A 26596-nucleotide genomic window follows, 5' to 3' on the forward strand; every position below is an offset into this window, starting at 1 on the left:
TTTCCTTTACTCTCTTCACCTTCATCTTTTTACTACTTACTTTTCATCCATTTCTTGCCTTCTCTTCCTGAGTCTTGATAAAGACTAAAAGCTTTAAGCCTACAACTTGCTCTGTAATTTGATCAAATTCACTGCAACATTTTACTGTATAATAAAAATAACGATTCTCTGATAATCCTGATCATGAAAATCAATTGAAACTGAATGCAAAATGAAAGGCCAAAAATGAAACTAGAAGAGAAGAAGATGTAAAAAAGATTTCTCATCTTGATCATCTTTTATCATCCTTTACCTTTAACAGTCAATTCTCGAGTAAAAACATTGAACCTCATCAACCTTGCTTTTACTTCTTTATGTGTCTCAACATTTTCTCTTCCCTGGATCTTCCAACGATAATGATGATAATGATGAAACTAAAAGCAAAAGTTTAAGCCAAACACTAGTTATCCTCTTGAGACATGTTATATCATAACCAGGGAGGAAGGAAAAGACATGATAAACAAGAGAAGAAAAAACAACATAAACAGAAAAAACTGATACATGAACATTGTACCAGAAAATTGAATGTAAATGTGATAAGTAAAGGACTAATTTGAAGGAAAAGCAAAGAGGAAAACACAAGAAATCGATACTTTTTTTAAATTCAATCAAACCCGAGATCAACCATAATTCATGACAACACTTGTAATGAGTCGAATGTTGCAAATGAGAAAATTGAATTTTCTCATCAACTAGATTCTCCAATCTGATTTACTAATGTAAGGTCAAGATGATGAGTTTTCTGGTTCTTTCCAAGCTCTAAATTGCAAACAATTTTACTTGCAATTTAATGACAATCAACTGAACATGAAATGTTCATTTTACAATTGCAAGAGGAAAAGTTGATTACCAAGCGATATTGTTGTAACGTCAACATGAACCAAACGTTATTCCAACATTGAACATTGTAACCAAAAGTAAAAGTAAACAGAAGAAGAAGCAATTTATTTATTTATTTATTTATATTAATTTTTACTTCTTTTAACACCATTTCAGTGGTTTTTATTATTTCAACCATTATTATCGTTTCCTATTATCATGGCCATTTGCCATCAACATCGTAATCACGTAACACTGTCTACTTTATGAGAAGTATGAATAGAAAGTGTTGAAGAAAAATTTTCTTGATAAATTTTTCGTTTCACCTTTTAATGAGAGTGGAAAACATTCGTAAAAATAGTTATTAGAAGAAACTCGAACCATGAATTTGTGTAAATTATAAATGAAACTAAATGTTGCAGAAGTTCGTGATCAACAGAAAAGTCTCATAATTAAAAATAATTTCTCCTGTAAATGGAGATTCTCTCAAATGTATCTTTTAGTTGATTGAAACGAACTCGAAAAGAAAATCAAAACCAGAATTTCGTTCAAAAAGTAACTATTCTCACATCAAACTCGACTTATTCAGAAGTTTTCGTAAGCGTTACAAGCTTCGTTACTCGAATTTGCTTCCAAACTGAATCTTTCGCTTTTCATTTTTCGAATGATATGTTCTCTTGAATAATTAAATTTCTTTCTACTTTTACCTTTGCATGCTAACTTTTTTTCGTTGCAAATTGAAACTCTTTATCGCTTTAATGAAAACGGAAACCTAACCTTCGAATTTTTCATTTCCAATTAACTTTGTTTTGTTTCTCATTTTTTCTGGAAAATGCAAGTTAACCAAAAGTATTATAACATTTCTTAATTGTATTATGCAAAGTTCAATATTAAATGTTGAGTTTGCAAAGAAATACATTTTTGAGTTGAAACTTCTCAGCACTTTTTTGCCGATCATTAGAAGAGGAAGAAATAATTCATCTGATAATGATTATTCATTCCAAGAAAGTTTTCACCTTTTTTGTTCCATCGACAGGAAAAGAGGCAAATATTCAATTTATTCAACGTTATAAATGATCTTTTGCAATATTGATTATACGAAAATAGCAAAAATTTAGCAATAAAAATGATAACAGAAATTTACTGAATCGTTAGTCAAGATCAAATCTTTATTTCAACCTGAAATAGAATTGAGAAGAAGAGAGAAAAAAATGAGGAAAAATAATGAATATTTTTTTCTATTCTCTTCTGGTTTCAACTTTTTCACTGCCACTGGACACTTTTTCACTTCTTTTGTATCAACATTTCAACGGTTGAAAAGTTATCAATCATATTTTTTTGGCCTTCATCTGTAAAATTTTGCTGAACTTTTATTTTGATAAAATGCTGTCAGAAAGAGAAAGAGAGAGAAGCAAAAAATGAATGAATTTGACAAACTTTCTTCTTCCCTTTAATCTCACTTTTACCTTGGAAAATCTCATCATTTATTACAAGTTATCATGAAGAGTGAAAAGTTGATTGAAGATTTTATCGCTTTTGTTATTAGAAAAGCGAGGAAAAAAATGAAACTTGAATGTCCAACTTTTCAGCTTGTTCGAGGTGAAGTTCACTCTATCTGCTACTTGATGATGTTTAATAATGATGATAATGATATTGATGATGCTAAGTGAAAGTAATGATAACAGGAAATGAAGTAAAACTGGTGAAAAAGGGAAGAACAAGTTGAGTTTAAGGTTGACATGATCATAAATCACAATGTATCTGAAAAATGGAATAATGTAAATTATCATGAAAAGGGGAAAATGAAAGGGAAAAATGAAAAACATTTGAAAAGCAATTAAAGGAAACAGATGAACAAGAATAAGAGTAAATATCGTTTCAATAGTTTCACCGAATGGTTTAAATGGTGGAATATCGAGAAAATTATTTTCCCTTGTTCGATGAGAAAATGACAGTTGGTTAAGTTTTACTTGAATTGTGTTCTTCATTTCAAGTTGTTTTTTTTCTCATTAAATTAATATCATTTATCATGTTGAGGTTTCAAGTTTTCAACTTTATTACATTTCCTTTGTAAATTATGTGTGCGCTTTTCATTCAACAAATTGCTTTTCCAATCAACAGGGAAGAATGAGAAAACTTTTCAAATTCATCATTAACAGTCTTCTTTCAATATCAACTTTACTCCAAGTTTACCTTTAATAGAAGCGAAATTTCCTTTTCCTGATTTTCCAACATTTTAATCAAACTCAAACTTTTGACTTTTAATTGAATTTAATGTCATTTTAGTCGCTTACAGTAATTGCTTTACTTCAGGGAAACTTTAACTTTTCCTTTTTTTCGAAGAAAATTTTTATTTCTTTCATGGAAAAAGCCCGAGAATAACTTTCAATTGGATAGAGAGAAATAAAATTTGAAACGAATTCTGCAAAAAGAAGAAAAAATTAGCTGATTTTTAATTTGAAATGAGCAACGATCCGAACAGAATAACTTTAGTTTCAAATGTTTCGTTTTGATTGAAAGAAATTTTCGAACTTGTATTTTCCATTTAGAGACATTCTCATCTTCTGGATAACTCATGAAATGCTAGAAACTAGATCAGTTTATAACTTTAGGCTAATCGCAATATTACTTGGACAAATATTGTCATAAGATAATGATGAATATGAAAGCTAAATGCACAGCTTTTGTGATGAAAGTACATTTACTGGAATTTAATGGAAGAGAGAAAAATTTTTGATCCCTTTAATGGTCACTCATTTTCTTCATCTCTCTTCTTCCATCTAAATATTTTTCTCTCTCTTTTCATGTCCATTCTTTTGAACACTTTTATCAAATAATTTCCATTCAATATGAAAATATTGGATAACTAAAAGTTCAAGTTGCACCCAAGAGTTTTCTCAGCCATTTCCTCGAATAATCAAAATGATAATAATTTTTTGTTGCCTTTCAAGACTGGCTGAAAAAGAGAGAAAAAGGAAGAAGAATAAAAAGGTTATTCTGGTGAACTTTTCGTTGGAAAATGAGAGAAAGAAAAGAATACCTTTTTTTCAATGAAATACATTCGTTCATCTAATGTAACGTTATAGCCAGAAACAGAGAGAGAGTCGAGAAGTAATATGATAATAGTTGAAGTAACAAGAAGAAAATTTAATAACTTTTTGGGTCGAAAGTTTTTTCTTCTTCATCTTGGAACGATTCAGATTGTGCAAGTTAACATGAGTCACGTTTGAACAATCAATCCATTAATTCAATTCTGCACTTTAAACCAATCAAAATATGTTCAACTTGAGAAAAGGAATAAGTTGAGTTTCCAGTAAAAATAATGATTTACTTTGGATGGAAATGCACTCGATTCTCATGCTAATTGAACCAAATGGCTGAATCCTTTTTTCTCTCCATTGTTTCAATTTGGACTTTCGTTTGAAGTTCAATTGAAATTCAACCAAATCCAGAGAAATGAGATTCAAGATTAATCTTTAATCAGATTATCTGTTTGGGTTTGTTGAGATTGGTTTTTGCAACTTTTATTCAATAAAAGTTCATTAATCTTGAGAAATGTAACATTCTTATAGCATTTTGCTCTTCTCCATTGATAAGCAGTTCAATTGATTTCACTTTGAGTTTCATTTCTTTAGTTCATTGCATATTTCATGACTTATCTTTGGCTTTTTGTTTCTCATGTTAATCATGCAGAAGAACATGATTAGGAAGAAAAGGGAAAATGAAATGAATGGAGAAAAGTTGATCACTTTGAAGAGGAACATTTGATGAGAAAAGCGCACATCGAAAAAGGTCAACTTTATCTGATTACTCGAGACTTTTCATCAATTCTGATTTATAATCAAGAATACAATGATTCTTTGGTCAATCAGTTTAGCCTTTCAAGACACAATTCTTGTCAATGATAATCTTAACATGATTACAGTTGCCTTTCCAAGAGAAATGCCTTTTTCGTTGAATAATTGATTTGACAGATAATATTGAGTTGCATGATGTATTCATGTTTTATTTTCACAGAAAATTGAATAATTTTGAGCTTGAGATGAATTGAGATGAAATAAACAGAGAATGTAATATTTCACATTTTTCTTGTTCTTTTTTCATGTTGTTCTTTTTGTTTTACAATTTATTTAAATCTCGATTTGAACATTGAACAATTTCCATGAATCATTTCTCTATCAGCAAATATTTCAAGGAAAAAAGCAGAGAAAATGATGAAATTGAAATTGGTGAAAAGATGAAAATTTGTGATTCTTCATTTAACTCATCTTTCAATTGAATTTTCAACCGATTTTTTATTTCCAGTCATTTTGAGCCTCAACTTTAACCAAACTTTGAAATGTCAACACAAACATTTTCAAATCAAAGTGAAAAGTTAATCTGAAACTTATTCAATCACAGAACTAACCTGAGTTGATGTAATAAGAGAGAGAGAGAGAGAGAGAGAGAGAGAGAGAGAGAGAGAGAAAGAAAGGTCAAAAGATAAATTGAATTCTGATTGAGAGAAGAAAGTTGAATCATTTTGCATTTCATGATTCAGTTTTGGAAACCAGAAAGTAAAGGTAGAAATAAAAGTTGTGACAGTTTCTAGCATTTGAGTGAACACTTTTTCCATCATGTAATACATTTTTTCAATCCCAATAACATTCACCAATCAAATCAAAATGATGAAGTGCAAAGGAAACAGGGAAAAAAGAGAAAAGGTCGCAAAATGATGGAAATGATGAAAAAAGACAAATTGGTTAAGCAAATAGATTTTGCGATTATCGAATTATTTTTTCTCTCCATTTTCCTTTGAACACACAATAATGACTATTTTATAAGCCGATTTTGCATCCATGTCATTTGCCTGATTCATTTCTGAGTTTATCTCATGAGAATGATAATGCTTTCTGAATAATATGGAAACATGAGAAGAAACCGTTTTCCCATTCTTCCACAATTATTATCATTTTTGCATTTTGACATTTCATTTGGTTAAAAGTTGCTCATGATGGTAATGATGGCAAACCAAGAAAACAGCCAAACTCGACACAGCCAAAGTCGAACAACGAAAAAGAAGAAAAAATGTCACTTTTCTTATTCTTTTCTTGGTTTCTTCATTCACCATCAATTGATATAACCAACACAAAAGAGTAAAAACTCTTTGACAAAAGCAGGGAATGATAAATATTATCATTTGATATGAACTGATAATAGTTTTTTATCCTTCGAAAGTCGAGTTAAGGTGAAAATTTCAATGTTGGATGGAAATTTTTCGCCAAAAGTTCGCTTCTATTTTCATCTCAGATTCTTGTTTCTGTTTCTGTTGCAATATTATTGGAAATAAATCATTCATCTAATTGAAACCTTTCATTCAACGCTTTTCTCATCATCATCATGACTTCATCAACATGATAAATCAATATTATAATAGATCAATTTACGTAATTATCTTCTCATGATTCTTCTTCCAGATTCTCATGATTATCATCATGATCAACTTTAGTCAAAGTAGAGAAAAAAAGAGAGAGAGAAAAAAATTGTTCTACTCAATCACCATGATTGTTATTCATTATTAATGATTCAGTTTCATATTCAAAGAACATTATTTTTATTCGCTCAATGCTATTATTATCAAGCAATATCTGTTTACCATTTCATGATTAATATTGTTCACTTGAATTGAGTCTAATTTCATTTGGTTACATTGATAACTGAAATTAACGGTTCTTTTGCTTGTAAACATTCAATTAATTGTTAATTACAGTAATCGCACCAATTGAACAGTTGAAGAGGAATCAACAAGAAAAGTTGAACTTTCAATGTTGACAGAAAAAAGGATTCAGAATACATTATCAAGGTTGAAATGTTAATGAAAAATGTTTCAAAATGAAATCATTTGCATCAAAGTGTTATTTAATATGAAACTTGAATCTTTTTTTCCTCAAACCTTTCATTTTCCAATTTCAATAAAAACAGAATCAAAACATGATATTGAAATGAATGAAACTTTGCAAAAATTCTTATCAAATTATTCTAATCTGATGAGAAATTAAAGAGAAAATCCTTTTCTACTTGGAAAATGTTATTCTTTGCTGGGAGTGTTTTTCAACGGAATTTCGTTGTTGGAACATTTTCGTACAATAAATTGTTGATAATCAATATTGTTTCGGTTCGAGTTGAGTGAGTGGAACTAATTGATGATTGATTAGTCGATTAAATGAGTTGAAACTTATTGCAAGGTTATCGAAGTTTTTGATGGAAAAATTTCTACTTTCGACAAATTGAACATTCGAAGTGATCAGTTAATGTTAACGACAATAATCATGAGTTTGGATAACAAAAAGAGTTGAAACACTCTAAGCCTGTCAATCAATCAAAAAGACGACGAAATGATTTTCTTCTTCTTTTCGAAATCTCTTTTCTCGAAATCACTTTTCGAAAATTTCAAAGATTTAATCATTGAAATGATTAATTGGTTGAATAAAATTGAATCTCAACATTAATGATGTTAATGTTTTAATAACAATCTATTTGGTTATCATCAAGATTAACTTGTAAATCGTTTTCGATGAAAGGAAAACTACGAAATTGATAAAGTTTTTGACCTCAATTTTGATTGTTGATAACTTTTCTTGTTCAATATATTGATTCCAACTGTGACTACATAATTTATAATCATAATAATAATAATGATGAAAACAGATTATTGAAGCAATGTACGATTTGGTGAAACATTAATATTGACCAAACCTTAAGTTAATCAATCAAAAAATTGTTGTTCAAAGTGTAACTTCATTATTACATTATTCAAAGTGATGTTGAAGCAAAATGCAGGGAAAACTGTTTCATGGGAAAAAAAGAGTTTAAAAGGTGAATGAAGGCAAAAATTGATTTCCAGTAACATTGTTATTAAAGATTCGAGATTTGGTGAATCTGGAAACAGCGCAGTTCTCACTTGTTCAACACTTGCAGTAACATTGAGTTTCCATTTTTTGGATAAAATTGCGATTCCTTCTGAACATTATTCGCTAACCGAAAATGATGAGATTTTTTTACTTCTTTTCGCCTTTTATTTACGAAAATTTTTCATCTTTGTTTTGACACTTTGCTTTCCTGTTTTCGTTATCAATCTTATTGGAAAATTGAGATTTTCTGTCTTTTTGTTCAGCTTCATGAAGGTTGCTTTATCGAGTAGATTCTTCATTTTCTCACTTCTATTTAAATGTTAATAGACTTTGCCAGTTCATTTATCATTGAGAATATAAATTGAGTTAATTTTTTCTATTTTTTATTTTTCCCTTTTCTTTGCTTTTTCTTGCCATGATTGAGATGAAATTTCCGATTCATGGAAGAAAAGGTTGAGACGGAAAAATTGATGTAACAAGCTGAAGATAAACATGGAAAGAGAAGAAAAAAGTGAAAAATGATTTTGTCAAAGTTTTTCCAATGAATTGGGAAAAGTGTGAAATGGTGAAAACGGAACAAGTTCAGTGAACAAATAAAGTGAGAAATGATGAAACTTTGTTATCATTGTGATTCAATTGTTAACATTTAGAAGTTGCAGTTGGCGTGAAAAGCCTTTTTTTACCTGAAACTTGAGTCTCGAAGGAAACAAGTCGATTCAGTTTGTCCACTTGAAGGACAGGAAAATCCATTGGAATAAAACGCTGAAGCAATCTGACAAGCTTCGTTTTCTTTCCATGATAAAGATCTTCAGAAAGATTATCATTGTTTGCTTTTTCCTTTTCTCTTTTATCTGCATTTTCTTGTTCAATTTTCTGTTCGACTTTCAGAGTTCAAGATTAGTATACAAATGATAGACTCATGAGAAATTATTTCTTATTTGTTTCGCTGGTTTTCAAAGGGATTTTCTTATTCTTTTGTTTCTGTTGCTTTTTTATTGAACTTTAAGAATTGTGATCAACAATGGAATTTGAATTTTTATTCTTTATTCTTTTGCTTCTTCTGGTTAACCAAATGAATTGAGGTTTGGCTGAGTTTTTGGGTAAAGAACGAAAAACGCAATTTCATTTATTCCAGTGAACATGAATAAAGCTTTGCTTTTATTCAGGCAAATGAAGAGCAAAGAAAGTGTTTTACATTGAAACTTGTTTCAAGAAAATGCCATTTTTCCATTTTTTATATTTACTTTCATAATTTGCTTTATTTGCTGTAATAATGTTTACGATTCATTAATAAAAGTTGAACTTTTATTTACTTTACCAATTTTGGTTTTGGCGCTCTTCTGGTTGAAGGATTAAAAGTACCTTTAAAACGCATTGAGAGATGGCGTTTGTAACGACTGCTTATTATATTTGTTTTGCATTCAGATTATGATTTGATCATTAAGTGTTTAGTTTGATTTATTTTTACTTTTAGACTAAAAGTTTTAGTCTTCCTTTAATCTGTGCCATTTAATTTTGTTACTTAATTGTGATTCTCTGCTATCAATTAATAATAGCAGATTACTTGTAATTAGATGAGTTTTTAATCATTGTTTGAGTTTCAGTCTAAACTTATTCTCATGGATTTATTTTTGGCTTTTTTCCTTTTTCTCTAGTCGCTCTCTTTACCTGTTTGTCTTTCTTTTTCTTTACCTTTTCTTTCTCCCTTAAATGATTTTTTCTTCTTTAACCTTTACAATTAGTTGGATTAACTTTGGACTCGGATTTTATTGTTGCTTTCATGGAGCAATCTATTCAATATTAATACTCTCAGTCATGACACAATAGACGTTTCATCTTGATTCTCTTCTGGTTCAATCCCTTTTGTTATTTTGTTTTCTGGTTCAATCTTTTACTGCTTTATCAGGATTAGTTTTGTATTGATCAAGTCTTTTTGTCTCACAATCATCATTCCCAAATTGGCTTAGGATCATTGGAAACTAGCTTAATAAGTTGATTACATGATTTAAATTGTAAAATTTTTATTAACCTTTAAAATGCGCCTTGTTCTGGTTTCACAGTTTCTATACGTTTACCGCTGAAGTAATTAGTTGGAGGAAAATCTTGAAGTGAAATTTTTTACCAATGTTCAAATTATGTGGAAGGTTTTAGATTAATTAGTGAATGGTTTTGATTGTGAAAAAGTATCATTGAAAGATTGAAAGATTTAAAAATTGCTGAGAAAAGATTTGGATTCGAATCCAGATCAAGAGCTGAAGCTTTTCAATTAGTCACATGTAAAAACAGCTGATAACTGGTAATCTTGTTTTATTTTTTCCTTTCCTTTGAGTTAGTAATTGATTGTTAATGATAATGGAAAGATGATAAATCCTTTCAATAATGTTTCTTTAATTGTTAAATTGTTTCCAACGTTTGATCAAATTTACTCCAAGTAACCATAATTTTACCATTAAAAGTGAATAGTAAAGATTAAATAGAAACAGTCATGTTAACCAAATTGAAACTAATTTGAGGAAAACAAGTGTAACACTCACTTGCAATTGAAAAAGAGATGTTCTTGTTTTTGAGCTCTTCTGTTACCTGTTGCTTCAATTTTAAATTAACTATGAAAACGTCTTTCAAAATGTCTGTAAATGTTGACAATAATCCGTATCCATTGTGAATTTGTTTGTTGTATACATCCAGTAATTGGATGTTTTCAGTGCAATGTAAGTAAATTACAAGATTAATCACTGTAATACCTCTATACTTACGGTGATAAAAGACGGCCGTTGCTTAATTTCATTATATGTGACAGGCAAAGATTGGATAACTTGAACACTTTTCACTGTAAACATTGGTTTACAGGGGAAGACAGCTTGTATCTCTGAATCAACAAATGAACAATTCTCATGTTATTAAAAGGGAAAAAGAAATAAGTGTAAAAGTCAAAGAAACGGATAGTTTCCAAAAGAAAGAAAGGAAAGAAAGAAAAACCAAGGCAACATGTAAAGTAACTAATTTTTTGAACGATCCCTCAACGCTTCTCTAAAACCGTTTAACCGTTTTACATTACCTTGGCAAGTTTTTGCTTTTGTATTTTCCTTTAATTAATCCTGTTTAATTAACCTGTGTACAAATGTTTTAAACGACTTTACGTTACTAATACGTTGTTAGAAATGGTGATTACTCAAACAGCCAACAATTCATTTGAATCAACGGTTATGGTTGACGGTGAAAATAGTGGGAATAAGCTATTCTCACGTCGTCTGACCAGATTTCCATGTGCGTATCAATAGACTCGGAAAAGTAGAGGGAAAGTTGAAAATGTTAAGTTGCTAATATGAAAGTGTGTTTAGAGAGACAAGTGATTAGAGTAAGTGTATTTAGTTAAAGTCAAGAGGGTTTGATTTTTTTGTTAACATGAAATTGGTTAAGTATGGTTTCAACAAAGCATTTCAATGGCATCTTTCAACTTGGTGAACCTGTTAGTCCAGAGTGATTTACATTTTGTCTTTTTTTGGAAAAGACTTTGTTTTTTTCTGGTTTCTCTTACCCAAATTGATGATGGATCCTTTGGCTTGCCTTTTGCCATTATCATTGTTCGTTTTCTTAGTGCCATTTATCTGTCTGATCGTCAGTAAATTACAATGATTGTCAACACCATCATCAAAATCAACTTAATCATCTCATGAGCCCTACAAATCATTCAACAACAATCCACCTTCATCGCCAACATACTCATTATTATTACTCTTACCATCGTCACTAGCTCTTTTTTTTAACATAATCATCATTATCATCATCATCATCATTATCAGTTACATTATGAATTATTTGCTTTATTAACTTAAACAATATACTAGAAGCCGTATTAGTTGTTAGTATTGTTTGACCAAAAAAATCTTGCCATTTATGTTGTGATTATTGTTACAGTCCATTTCTTGTTTATAATTTGTTTCGGTTATGTTATTATTTCACCATCAACTCTATCCTTTTCACCAACACCAATACGATAACTAAACCTGATCGGCATCATTACCTGCTTGTGTAATTCAATCTAACGTCCACTAAATCAAATGAATGGGATTTTTGAAATTTTGTCTAAAATATCCGTCCAAATTTATTCATCATCTTTTATCTGATTCCATGTAAAGAAAAATCTCAACCCAAATTTAATGATCTTTCCTTGCTTTAATCATCTTGTTTCTGCTATATTAGTCCATTTCAAATGCTTCAACTTAGTCAACTTGCCTTTTATTTATTTCTGCTTCCAATAACTCGTAGGCAAACTTGTTTTTTCCTTATCCATAAATTAGTTCGTCCATCAACATTTGTTGTATTAATGAATGTTGGCTCGAGTTTTTGTCTTTGGTTTTATCAAAAACAAGAAAACTTTCTCCGCTTCCACCAAACCTTTCAATAGACATTCACTAATTCATTTTTTTCTCTCCTTCTTATTACAGGAAAGCAATACAGGGTGAGATTAAGATATCAACTGAAAACGGTGAAACCCGAACTCTAAGAAGTGCTCCGGACTGGGGGGTATGTTATTGATTACCCGATTTTAACCATTGAACAGCCGTCTACATGCATTTATCCTATCAATCAAGTCAATCATCTCAGCCTAATCAACTCGATCGACTCAAGCAAGAACACACAACCCTTGACATTTCATTCCAGGATTATTTGCTAATCACCCTCATCACCAGTTACATTTCAAGCAATGGTTAAGGAATAATGGCAGAAATTCATCCATGGATAAATTTGTTTGTACATTCATTGTTAAGAGCTTAAATTACTCGATTAGTGACTTTTATTTTGTTTCCTCTACAAAAATTAGTAATGCAGTTATCAAAATGAGTACGCTCAATTTAACCTATTGGCATCAATCAATCGATTGAAACCATTATACCTTTCCCAGCCTTGTTAATTCATTATTCAACAATTAGCGGATGAGAAAACACATTTAGATATTGTTTTATAGCAACTTGAAAACCTATTTTTGCACTTCTGTTATTGCCTTTGTTTCCACCAACCATGGATGATGTTAGCGATTCCGTTTGATATACACATGTTAGTTTCCCGGTTCACAAGGTTTACAGTTGATAGTGAAAAAAATGACAAAAAATCATGTTAACACGGAAGTCGCTAAAAAATTGTGATCATAGTTTATGTTGATTTCAATTTCCATTTCTAGATTGAAAGATAGATTCTACTGTTTTCTCCCTGAATCAGAAGCTCAATTTCACTTTTGCATAGTAAATTACTTTTCATTGATTTCCTTTCACAACAATTTGATCAACTCTTCTCCATTAATATCTTTCCACAGTTGATTCTTAAATGTTAAAATTAGCAATATAATTGAATAGTCATAATTTGTCATGTTCATCATCTTTGCTTTTCAAACATGATTGACTGTCTTTACACATAATAGATTCTGATTTCCTCAGTTGCTTGTCATAACAGTTTTACGTTGATCATCATTCAATTTGCATCATTATTTCACCCAAGTATCACCATTGTATTGCAATGAGGTAAACATGAAATTGAATCAATCTTGCTCATTTATTTCATCATGTATTTAAACATTGTTTTTAATTTTTTAGGTTTTTTTTCAAGATTTCTGTTAGCTCGATGGTTGAGGAAAGATTGGGTTAGCGTATGTAAAATGGACTTGAGATAGTTTTGTCCATTCAATTAAAAGGAAATTTATTTAATTAAAGAAGAGCTTGTCGCTACTTTAATTGTAATCAATTGGATTGATGTTGGATTCACTGAAATAGTTGGGATAAAAGGAGGAAAACAAACGAGTTTATATGATCAGCAGAGTTGATAATTTTTCAGCCTTCCTGTGTTAATATTATTATACCATTGACATCCTCAAGGGAAAGACATTTTGTCTAACTGTTTACGACTGATGATTGTCATTGTTACTCTCAATTGATAACATAAATTGACCAATTTAGCGTTGACCAAGATGGATGGATCAGGATCTATTGATTGGCAAAATTGAGGTTGACACTTGATTGATTAGCTGAGATAACATACAAAACCAGAAGATGGTTAATCCAATGGCTGATTAATTCGATAAACTTGCCTCTAATTTTTGTTCCTCTACGATCTTTAACTTTATTTCTAGGAAACCGCTATCAATGGGGACCATTTATGGGTTTCAACCAGTACTTCTGGTGATCTGTGTTATGTTGGTGAAAATGAATGCTCAGTAAGTTCAACTCTTTTCCTTTCCTTCCAGCTTTAATTATCACCAATTAGACTGCAAATGAAGCCTTTCATCAATTGTCAATTTTATCCTTAAATTTGTTTTCTTACAATTTCACTTTTATTGTTTCTTATTAATTCTTTATTCTGATTGAATCATCATATTTGTTTAAAAAAACTAGTTACTCATGCTTTTCAAGGCTTCAAAATCTGATAACATCAAACATCGTGCTTATTTCACTTCATAATTGATCCAACACATGATAACATTGATTAATGTATTTTTCATTCCCATTACATAACATAACAATTTTTTAACATCACTTTAATATAGCCAGAAATGATTCAAAACAACAAATTAGAAAATGATAAAATCTCGTTTTTTTATTATAATTTCAGAATCTATTTTTGTAAACACTTTAACTATCAAGTCCTAGACTTGTAAATTACCATGAAAGATGGTCAAAATTGAATAACTTTTCTAATTCATTAGCTTCAACAATTGTATAAACTATGGACTAATGTTATCTCTTATCTTTTTTCACAGAAACAAGGTCCAAGACTTTGTTGTCCAGCCTGTAAAATTACAGCCCACACTGGTTGCATCGGGATCTTGATTGATAAAATCAAGTTTCACTGTAAACCGACTTTCAAGGATGTTGGAGTTCGTCAATACAGAGAAGTGAGTATCTTCAGTTGATAATAAGTTCATACATCAGAATGGAAATGCAAAATTTTTCATATTTGCAATTGATCGGTAATTTACGCTTGAAAATAATGAAACAAGTCAAGATGAAAAATCGTTGTAAATGAAATTCTTATTTTTGAACAAGTCTGGTCATCTTGAAGAGGAAAGTTCACATCAATCAGCAAAGTTGATTTCATTGCAATTACCTTTGAATCTAGGCTTTTCATGAAAACCCCTTTCAACCCAAACTTCATGTCCATTAAAGTGTGCAATTGTGTCTCTCCATTACTCATGATATTGTTTTAATAACTTTAATCGCAATACCAATAATGGTAATGATAAGTTGATCAACATTGATCTATATCGTTGAAATGATTGTTGATCTTTACTTACATGAAACGAATCATTTTCCCTGTTTGTTCATTCCTCTCACTCTTATCCTCTTCTGTTAACATTAAAAATCATTAACAGAATCAGAATGAAAACAGTTTACTCTCCATCCATTATTGATTGTTTAATCTTTCAACCTTGTTTCTTTATCTTTGTCAACAATCATTTTCTGTAATTGATTGGTTTCATCGGATTAAACAAAATAATCTTTCATCTGACTCCCTCTTTTACCTCTTCCTCCTCCTTCATCATCATCATCATCTTCCTCTTCCTCTGCCAATAAAACCAGAAACATCTTATTTAAGGTCATTGATTGATATGGTGAAAAAAAGGTCTCTTTGATCCAATATTTATTTGCAAAGATCAATTTACAGTCAAGGTTAGCTAAACATACTGCAATCAATATTATTAACTTTCAATCGTACATTTGATTAATACAAAACTCTGATTGAAATACCTTTTTACCATGACAGATTCTCACGCGATTCAAGTCACTTTTGATCCTATTGATTTACTGGTTGATCGACGATTAGTTTTATGCTAAACAGATTAAGTGTCAAACCTTAAACTTTCCCTATCCAATTGTAATCCATGTTTAAATCTGTTCATCTGTTACACACTAATTAAATGGTAATCTAATTATTTTACCATTGATTGATGGTGATTACAATGGTGAGTGGTTAAAGACAGGGAACCAGAAACGAATTGAAATTAACAGTTAACCTTTAACTCTCTTCTATGATAATCATTAACAATTTTCAGCTCACTAGTTAATTTAATTTATCCTCAAATTTTATTCGATTAACACAATTGATTAAAAGAATTGAGTTAACATTTTGTTGTTCCTGTGAAAGACGAGAATCGACGGTAAAATAATTCAACTCTTAATAACCTGAATTCATTAGTTTTAAAAGCTTTTCAATGTTGAAACACTTTCCATTGAATTTTATCATTTTTTTCCCTTCTCCTTCCCAGTAATATTTGAACAAGCTTTGTTGACTTATCTGGACTATTCTGAATTGAGTTAAAATTTTTGGGTCAATTGAAAGCTAATTCATGAGCTATTTGAACTAAAAAAATAGTTAATTTAATTAAAATTATTTATGAAAAATGGATCAACATTTCATGCAAAATATTCAAAGTTCATTCCAAAGATTCTTTATTCTTTTCAACATTCTTTTTCTATTTATACACTTTTATCAAATCACATAACCTTTCAAGTGTTTTGTAACCTTTCTGAATATTTTAAACATAACACCTGAAGTCTTTCAATTTAACTAGATTTGAGGCTTAAACATTTTATCCATCATGTGTATACATTGAATGAAAATTGTCCTTTCTGGTAATATGAACTTTTGCAATCTGATCGACATCCTATGAATTAGTTGATAACATTTTTACTTTCTATGTTTTCTTGTTCAGCAAACTGTTATACATCATCATTGGGTTCACAGGAGATCGCAAAAGGGTAGATGTCGTCAATGTGGCAAATCGTTTCAATCAAAATTGTCTTTTGCCAATAAGGTTGGTTGATTGAATCATTTTCACCTTTTATTGTCTATTAATAATCTCCTTTCTCTACATCAATGATCATTTTTCTTGTAACCATTTGTTAATTGATATTATGAGCTAATTTTTTTTCCTCTTTTCTTCCCTCTTCAATTGTTCAGGAAATTGTTGCCATCAGCTGTTCTTGGTGCAAAACTGCCTATCATAATAAAGAAAACTGTTTTACCTTGGAAAGACTCACAGAAACATGTAGTTTAGGAATTCATAAAGATCTTATTATACCACATTCTTGGATTGTTAAATTGCCCAGAAAGGTAAAGGACTTTCTGTGAAAACAGACGGCATTGGAAAGATTATTGAATGGCTAATGTTTATCTTTTGACTGACAGTTCTATTAGTTGAGACAATTTATTGGATTGATTAAAACTTAAGATGAATGGAGTAATTGTCCATGGGTGAAAGAATGTCAATGACTCTAGCTATTCAAGAATCATTAATCAGTGGTTGTGTTTAATTTAATATTGGGTTTGCTTTTCAATTAATTTTTGTTGTACTTCTTTCTTATTTAGGGTTCTTTTAAATCATCTATTCGTCGATCTCCAAAAAATAAGCGATCTTCATCCAAAAGAAGAACCAAAAAAGAAGATGCTTCGCCAATTGTTGCTGTTTCAAGTGAAAACAGTCACCATCTTCCAGTTCACCCTTTATCTTCATCATCTTCCTCTTGTTCACCACAGCCACCTCCGATCCATCCAACAGTTGGTTTAACCTCAACCTCAACCATGCCACCTCAATCGAGCTCTGCACCGCAACCCTTGACTCCTCTGTCGGCAAATCAATTACCATCTTGTTCTTTCTCTTCATCCGCAGTTCTTTCACAATCTCAGCCTAACAATTCCAATCCAATGGATATATCATCATCATCATCATTAGCAACATCATCAACAATAACAGCCACATCATCAACCGCAATCTCATCATTGGGTGCAGGTCCACAGCCTAATGTTCCTACACCTCCACCTCCTGGTGCAGTTCCCACTGAACCTCGGCCTTCTCTCTGTGCCCCCGGACAACACCGTTCCTTTGCAATTAAACCCATCCCATCGCCTGATTCAAAACCTTTACTGGTCTTTATCAATCCTAAAAGTGGAGGTAACCAAGGGTCCAAATTGATGCAAAAATTTCAATGGTTACTCAATCCACGTCAAGTTTTTGATTTGAGTCAAGGAGGTCCAAGGCCTGGACTCGAGTTGTACCGTAAAGTTCCAAACTTAAGGATACTTGCCTGTGGTGGCGATGGAACTGCTGGTTGGATTTTATCTGTTCTCGATGAAATTGGCTTTAAACCTTCGCCACCCATTGCTGTTCTTCCCCTTGGAACTGGTAACGATTTAGCTCGTGCTTTAGGCTGGGGTGGAGGTTACACCGATGAACCCGTGTCCAAAATTTTGTTAAACATTAAAGACGGTGAAGTTGTTCAACTGGATCGTTGGGATGTTAAAGTGACTCGCAATACAGATTTAAATTTAATTGAACAAGCAGCCGATACACCTGAAGGTGCCAAAGAGTCTTTACCACTCAATGTCATCAACAATTACTTCTCCATTGGTGTTGATGCTCATATTGCCCTTGAATTTCATGAAGCACGTGAAGCTCACCCCGAACGCTTCAATTCACGACTTCGAAATAAAATGTTTTACGGTCAAGCTGGAGGTAAAGATCTGCTTCAGCGAAAGTGGAAAGATTTGGTCACTTACATTACAGTTGAATGTGATGGAGTAGACTTGACTCAACGGTTGAGAGATTTAAAAGTTCACTCGTTGCTCTTTCTTAATATCCCCTGTTATGGTGGAGGTACTCGGCCATGGGGCAGTGCATCGCCTTCTTTTGAATTACCACGAACTGATGATGGTCTAATTGAAGTTATCGGCCTTACAACTTATCAACTGGTAAGTTATTCAAGCATAAAAGGTTTACGTTTAAACAAAATTGAACCAATTAAGAGACAAGATTAATCCAATTGTTACCAGGATGCTTAATAAAGATGACAGATAAATTCATCTTTTAATAGCATTCAAGATTAATGGATTCCACAGCAGGGTTAATTATGAGCATTACAGTTACTAATTACCCTTTTCTTAAACACTTTATCCCTCGACTGATTATTGTATACAATTATCTCTTTATTTATAATAAGCTATTATTTATAACTTTAGATATCCTAAATGTTCAAAGCTTGATATATTGGCTGTAAATTTTGGTCAATGTTATTGAATGTTAAATGTTTAGTCAATGAATAGCTTTATCACAAACATATTGTCAAAGATCAAAACAACCGTAATAATAAGGCTCTTCAATTCAAGGAATGAGTTACTATCATTAGGATAAATTTTCTCAGCTGACCAAGCACATGATCTGATTAGGATAATCTTAAATCCTTGAAGCTAATTCCAACATAAGAGTGTGAAGTGTATATCAGCATTTATTTTCATTTGTATACTTCAACACCTTATCGGTACATCTTAAAGTATATTTTCAAATATCGGTAAATATACTGAAATATTCTGGAAATGTTTTCTCAGTTCTTTTGACTTTTCTTTGGTAACTGTCTGTCGAATAGACTGTTTAACTGATGAGATTAACACTTTACTATTGTACAATTAATTACTTTGGTAATCTCTTGATAGTCATTGTTGTTTAATCACATTAACTCTAGTTTGACTTTAGTTGACTCGATTGTTTGAAGAAAATATAACCAACATTTACATTCTCGTCATTTCATGTTGGTCAAGTTTATCTGTTAATGATTATTGTCAAGCAATTTGGTTGCTAATTTTTTCTTCTTTCCCTAATTTATTCTTCTACTAATTCATCTTTAATCTACTTTATTCTAGCCTCTTCTTCAAGCAGGTGGTCATGGTTCATGTGTAGCTCAATGTAAAGAAGCTAAAATAATTACTCGACGAACGATTCCTATGCAAGTTGATGGTGAACCTTGTCGTCTATTACCTTCAATTATCAGGATAAAAGTGAAAAATCAAGCAAATATGGTTGCTAAATCTAAAACTCATTGCCAGATAGCTTCCATGTAAGCTATTGGAAAATTGTCTTTTCTCTTTACTCTTTATTGATTACTATTGATTATTTTGTTTTTATTTTACTTTTTTCCGCCAACAGGCCAACATTAGATCGGGAAATTGTAATTCCGGTAAGAAAATTGAATATCTTGGATTATGAAACATTCCATTATGATAAAAGTAGACTTCATGATGCTTGTAAGTATTTACTGCATCAATTGTACATTCAATTATCATTGTTAACTAACTATTGAATTTTCTCATTTTCCTCCAACAGCTATAGTTTTAGGTAAACTACAAATCAATCCGGACCTCGAGTTAAACCATGTTCGTGCTTTAATCAGACAAATGGTTGCAAACCATCGGAAAGGTTCAACTTCAATTCATATGCTCAATAAAGAACCAGGAGACGAGATGGCCAGATATCGATTGGAAAAGGCCTTCGATATTTCAAATGACTGGTGTTTCGTTGATTGTACGTAACCGTCACATCTATTTATCTAAACACAGTTAACAACAAGTCCCATTAATAGGAAATAAGCATCAAGTGTGGGATGCATTTAAAAACATTTCAGTTTAACTTGAAGGCAAATAAGATTCAAATCAACCAGAAATTCCTTTGGTTTTTTCCTTATCTAACATCTAATTGCTTATTCAGGGACATCACTTTTAAATTACCTCAAAAATGACTGAACAAACAGGGGAAATTATGAAGTAAATTTAACACTATTTCATAAATTGAATTTTCCACTTTCATGCTCAAACGAGATTCAATGTTGAAAAACAAATATCTCATGTCAAATGTCAAAGCTTAAAATAACTTTTTGTTCAGCAAAACATTTCAAATTGCTCTCTAAATCTTTCCTTACTCAGCCAACAGGCTAATCTAATTGGATACATAAAATGTGAATATCTCTGCAAAGACAGCCATATGAAAAAACGTTGATTAGGAAAATGACTGAAAAAATTAATGAACACATACTTTATTGCTCTTTAATTACAACTGAAATGATTGTGTTTAAATGAGCAACTCTCTTTTACTTAGCAAAATATTGATTACTTGCTGTGTTTAGTGTAAACAATGATTCTGTAATTAATAATCACATTAATTTGGTACAACCTTTTCTTTCCTTTTCCTTTTGCCTCATGAATCATGCAGCTTGTACTGCTGAAAGATATTTTCGTATAGATCGTGCCCAGGAGCATTTACACTATGTTGTTGATATATGCAATGATGAACTATACATTCTGGATCCAACCGATAACGGATACGATCGTGATAAACTTGCAAAAGCCTCAAATGTGCCTACAACCCAATTAGCAGACAATAGTCCCGCCAGTGGGCTGAGTGGTGATGAGACGCCTTCACCAGTTGATCCTGCTCTCTATGGAGACAACAATAATACAATTGTACTTTTCAAGCCTCCCACGACCAAGGAACCAGGATCGGGTAAAGATGATTCGGGTGATACTTTAAACGTAAATACTGCCAGTCAACTGTTAGAGGGGTCATCAATTCCAGGGACACCGACAACTGCAACAGAAACATTAACAGAAACAGCAACAGAGTCCAACAATCCTAGTGCCTCTAAAGAAACCGTAATGAGTGATAAAGGTAAAAACCTAAGTAATTACAATGTTAGACCCAATAATGAGATCAATGTTGATGAAATGATTTATCAAAGGTTAGTTTATTCAACTGATGAAAGACGTGATATTGAACCAAATTTAGTGGACTTTAAAGCCGAGGAGACTTCAAATGCACTATTTAGATTTAATAGAGATGAAAGGAATCAAAGTGATTCATATTTTCACAAAACGGGTGATAATAGTAATGATAACAAGAGTGATGCCAATAACACTGTAAATGAAGCCATTTCTAGTTTCAAGTTGAATAAGACTGCCTGTGATTGTGTCAGCTTAACCAGGTCAGAAGCTGTTAGAGTAAATGTAACTGGACCAGATAACATTTCCATTGATTATAATTCAAATGAAATTATTGAAGCTGTTAAACGAGCCGATTTAACTTCACTTAAACGTTTGCGTGAACAGGGTTACAATCTTTCTGCTGTTGACTCCAATGGATTAACAACTTTACATTATGCTGCCATGTTGGGCTATCATGATATTATACAATATCTGGTCGACTTGCAACCCGACCTTATTAATTATAAAACTTATAATGATGGTCAAACTCCATTACATTATGCCATCCTCTATGGTCAACGTATTTCTTGCTTTATTCTGGCCGCAGCGGGTTCCTCAGTTACAGATGCAGACGCTTATAGTCACAATGCTAAAGACTTGGCAATTATGAAGGGTGATCACGAACTTGCTGCTTATTTAGATCGTGAGTTGAACTCTTAATTGTTTTCCATCATTTTATTGTCACCAGGTTTTCAGCTTTCCTAGTAACTTGATCAACGTTAATCACATTAATATTAATTTTTTTTTCTTTTATTTTTTTTCTTTTCTCCTTTCCTGCACTCCAGCAATGCATGAAAATTTCACCGCTCAAATAATAGGATTAAGATGATGGCTTTGATTAACCCAATAAATGATATGCATTAATATGTTGAAATAATCCTGGCCATTAACGATGCAAGACTAAACTTCAAATATCCTTTGTTGAATGCTAAATCATTAGTTATATGCTTTTCAACTTAGCTAAATGGATTAGTGTTTTTAATGCAATTTTTAATAATCTTTGGTAATTTATCAAACATTAGCTTATTTAAGGCTATTTTTTAATGTAATTAATGCTGCTTCTCCACTTGTCCGACCTTTTACTCTGAATACACCAAAATTTTCGATCTTCATGCAGAATAGCTGAATGGCTCATGTTGTCTTATTCTTGGACTCTCTTCACAAATGCTATTGTCATCAATTATCATTACTATTGTCACCAAACCTTTTATTATCACCATTTATCAACATGAAAAGTCTCAAAACGAATGAAAAAATTGTAACCGCTTTAAGACTAGCAACTAAGTTATTACCTAATATAATCCAATCATCTTGAAACTACTATAATCTTAATTAATTCAATATTTTGCTCTTCTTTTACAGAATTTGCATGTTACCAGGCGACTTTCAATGAACGGGAAACCACTGTTTGATTGAAGCAGATTTAACTTGATAGGAAAAGGGTCAACAGTTGAATCATGATAGATTATTTAATTACCGTTGATTGTTGGCCATCTGTTTAAATACCCGAAAAATGATGGTTTCGATTGATTTGGAAGAGCTGTTAAGGAGAAGATTATCGTTAATCTAGTTTTGTGTGCCTCTCTGGTAAAGCCACATTCCTCATTAATTTATTTACAACCAATACCAGTGCTGATTGACTTCATCATTACCATCCTTATGACCATTGCATTTAGACATTTTAATTGCTGTTAACTCAATCAGCCCATTGTTGAACATCAAAACAGTTAACGGGAATGACTAGGAATCAGCTTTCATTATTGATTCTACCTTGCCGATGATTAAATAATAGGCGGATCTGGTTTCATTTTAATACTAACAAGAAATATTTAAAAATTTGTTATCAAACATGCAGTTGTTATTGGAATGGATTTGCTAAATCAGATGCAAGAAAAGCTGGCGAAACCATTAGTTGACCATGAAATTAACCATTGGAATTAACCTTTTGGTGATGTTTCAGCCATTTTGTTTACTCAAACCGACAAAGCAAATACAAACAGAAGCAAGTTAATCATTTTTGGAATCGTTTTATCTGTTGAAACACAAACAAACAATTGATTATTTTTGGTACAATCAAGTATAATATCCGAAATCTTGGTTTTTGTTAATCTATATTTCCGTTGCTGATGAGAACGCAAATTAATAAATTTTGTATCCTCAATCAATGAAAATACGATAAAGCAAATTACATGACATCATTAGCCGTTACCTGTTAACATTTGATTAATCAACTTTTCTCTACATCTTCAACATTACATTAACCATTTCCATCTTCATCCTCTTATACTTGTTTCTGTTCTGGCATCATCTCTACCATCTATTTTCCTTCTTGTTGCCTGGAATCAGATGATTAAATTGACAAACAATTCACCAATGCATATATTTACCTGGAGTCATTTCAACATATTGGAAAGAAGAACCTCTGTCTCTCCTGTTTCTTTATTTTGTTCATCATGTTTACCATTTACATGAAGATGCACTTTAACCAGATCTAAATCACCAAACACGAAATCTCTCCACCTCAAGTAATTTAATTGAAAATATAAATATACATCAAGTCAAGTCCAAACTGATTTACCATCAACAAGGTAACCAAAGCATAAATGAGCAAAAACAACACTTACCTAGTCATTGGAAGGAGGAAACTTCAACGGATTAAACCAGTATTTTAATAATAAAAGCAAAGAAAATACAAATTGAATTGGAACTTTTTTTCCCTTTTCAATTGGATTCCTCTTTTTTTTATCATCCCTATTGGCTCCTTGATGGTCAACCTTCCAACAATTTAATTGTCAAATTTATAATCTTTTAACGCATTTAATGATCATAATTCATAATAACTGATCTTGACGTTACTATTATATCATCAAAACCATCATCATTATTATTATTAATATTATTATATTATTATAATTATCATCTCTGTTATCACCTTCTTATTAATATTATTATTATTGGATAAACACTTGATTACCATGTTAAAACAATACCTGATTTCACCGAGCTTTTGTAATTCAAACAGGACAAAAAGCAAGTCAACTAAGAGAAACAGATTTTCCTAAATTGGTTCAATCAAGTTGAGCACCGATGGTCCTTTAAAAATCAAACGAGTTCACAAAATCAAAGACGAAATACGAGATTCTCACAAGTGAAAAATTGTAGATAAACCTGCAGTCCAAGAACCTAAAGGATCTTCCTGATTTTGTGGTCTTCAACGATATCGTACTTAAATTGTGATTTATAAACTAGACAACCAGATGACTAGATAAAACTTGAACCAGTCTCAGTAACTGCAAAGCAATGAAACTGAACGAGACTGGCAAGATTATCAAATATATCATTGGATGCAAAACAAAGAAACTGGAGAAATTTTGAAAAAGACTTCAAAAGATCTTTAGAGAAACAAATTTCTTGCAAACAATTGAAATTGTTAAATTGTGATTCCATCATCCTTTAAATTTTCAATGTTTTATCAACTTTAACTTCATTATATCAGTGAAAACAAGTTCAGTTTAAAACAATTTAGTTTTCATATTTGCTAGCTAAATGAAATGGACCCAAATACGACGTCGTTAACCACTTTACCATTTCTCTTGGACTCTTTTTACGTAGTCAGATCCAAACCCTTTTTCAATGGACGATTGATTTAAATGATGCAAATTAATTCAAATCATTGGCTGGTATAAAGCCAGGATCGAGTTGGAGCAAATTGAAAATAGACGAGAAAAGGGAAAAGGCCAAAATTGTGTCAAAATTGAATACAATTTACTTTGAGTACTAAGTAATTGTACTCATAAACTGTAGTTTCATCGAAACATGTAATTATTATTGTTCACTACGGACACAAGTTATATATGTATACATTGTAAACCATTTATCCTGCAAATCACTAGTTTTATGAACAACTCATGCACCAGGAAAGCAAAGAAAGTCCATGGTATTGAAGTAGAGCATCAACATGTAAAATATTTCACTGAAACCTTTACATTCCATTCTCTTGGTGTTTATCAATCGTTTTTTTGCATCGATTGAATTCAAAGGAACCACTTGGAAGGAATATCTTTTTGATGGAAACAATGGAACAACATGAAATGGACTCTTTTTTCAATTCCATGATGAAGACCAAGAAAGATACATTTTCCAGTGTGTTTACTTTCAACAATCAACTATCATTTCTCATCTTAAGCCAATCAAATGTAATCGTAACCAAAAAACAACACAATCAATCACCTTATTCATGCTGTTATTACACACACACACTTAGCCTTAACACTTTATTAAGATTGAGAACTGATTTATACTTGTACTCAATTAATTTACACTTCACATGGAGAAACAAAAAGATATGCATTGTTGTTATATTTATATTGATTATACACTGTAAAACACTTGCCTGCTCCTGATCCCATTGAAATCACCTTCATCCTATTACTTGAAATGCTGTTTTAATTAACAAACTGTCAATGTTGATATCCACCAATTAATTGTTAACGTTTAAGGAAAACCTTGTGCCTTCTTCTTCAGATCTTTTCTCTTCCTTACCATCAATTACACCACAAACAGGGTTAATTTAATTTGAAACCAATCCACCTAATCATCACTCTTTTTCTTGCTCATTGTGATTAACCGTCGAAACTGGAAAGAGAGCATCAAAAAGTCTTAGCATTGCTGGAAACACTTACACATATATTAACATTTATAAGGTGATTGTAACTGTGTTTTAACGCATTATCATTTTTTGGCTTAAGCTGTCTTCATTTCAACTCTATTGATCCTGTTTCACTGCTTATTGTTGATTTACAAAACCAATTGTCTCACAATTGATGTTATTTAATCCATTGGTCATCAACCTCCAAGAGTTATGTCCATTGATCGCCATAATTGTCACCATCCACGGATTTCAATGTTTTGTTTTTTCTTTACCCATTGGATCTCCTTCTTTTCTTCATTCGCCAAATTTTGTGGATCATCTTTAGTTTCAATCATCTGTTATTAATAATTCTTTTGACAATCAAATCTCAATCATTTTCTTTTTATGTTACAAATTTACGATTGAGTTGTGTACAAAGAGCAAATTTTATGCAATGTTTATGTAAAAGTTAAAAATTTGTTGACTGTATTAACATTAACCTTTTTTTGAATATTTTTTTTTTGTTGTTTCTGTTGTTACCCTGTAATGTTGATTTTTAATTCAATGATTGACCTGCTAAATGGACTCTGTATACATTTTGCTCGTTATTATTCCAATTTTGAAGGAAACATTCAAAGACAATTAG

General features: G+C 31.4%; 1 protein-coding gene across 9 annotated transcripts in view; it reads left to right on the forward strand.

Moving 5' to 3' along the window:
* Positions 1-26463, forward strand: part of rdgA (retinal degeneration A) — a 126959-nt gene extending 100496 nt beyond the window's left edge. For 3 of the 9 annotated variants that reach the window (XM_089266291.1, XM_089266287.1, XM_089266285.1), the window contains exons 2-12: positions 12194-12272; positions 13870-13953; positions 14497-14631; positions 16450-16551; positions 16698-16850; positions 17106-18485; positions 19431-19624; positions 19714-19811; positions 19891-20088; positions 20773-21963; positions 22683-26463. In XM_089266291.1, coding sequence (XP_089122417.1) covers positions 12194-12272; positions 13870-13953; positions 14497-14631; positions 16450-16551; positions 16698-16850; positions 17106-18485; positions 19431-19624; positions 19714-19811; positions 19891-20088; positions 20773-21963; positions 22683-22732 — 3664 coding nt within the window. In that variant the 3' untranslated portion in view covers positions 22733-26463. Of the gene's footprint in view, positions 1-12193; positions 12273-13869; positions 13954-14496; positions 14632-16449; positions 16552-16697; positions 16851-17105; positions 18486-19430; positions 19625-19713; positions 19812-19890; positions 20089-20772; positions 21964-22105; positions 22650-22682 lie in introns of those variants that run through there. The other 6 variants (XM_015938265.3, XM_015938264.3, XM_089266289.1 and 3 more) reach the window with 5 other exon arrangements.
* Positions 26464-26596: the final 133 nt, after the last annotated feature.

This window comes from Tetranychus urticae, chromosome 1 (genome assembly GCF_039701765.1).
Source record: "Tetranychus urticae isolate SD_2017Ah chromosome 1, NJAU_TeUrti_SD_1.0, whole genome shotgun sequence".
Classification (NCBI taxonomy): Eukaryota; Metazoa; Arthropoda; class Arachnida; order Trombidiformes; family Tetranychidae; genus Tetranychus; species Tetranychus urticae.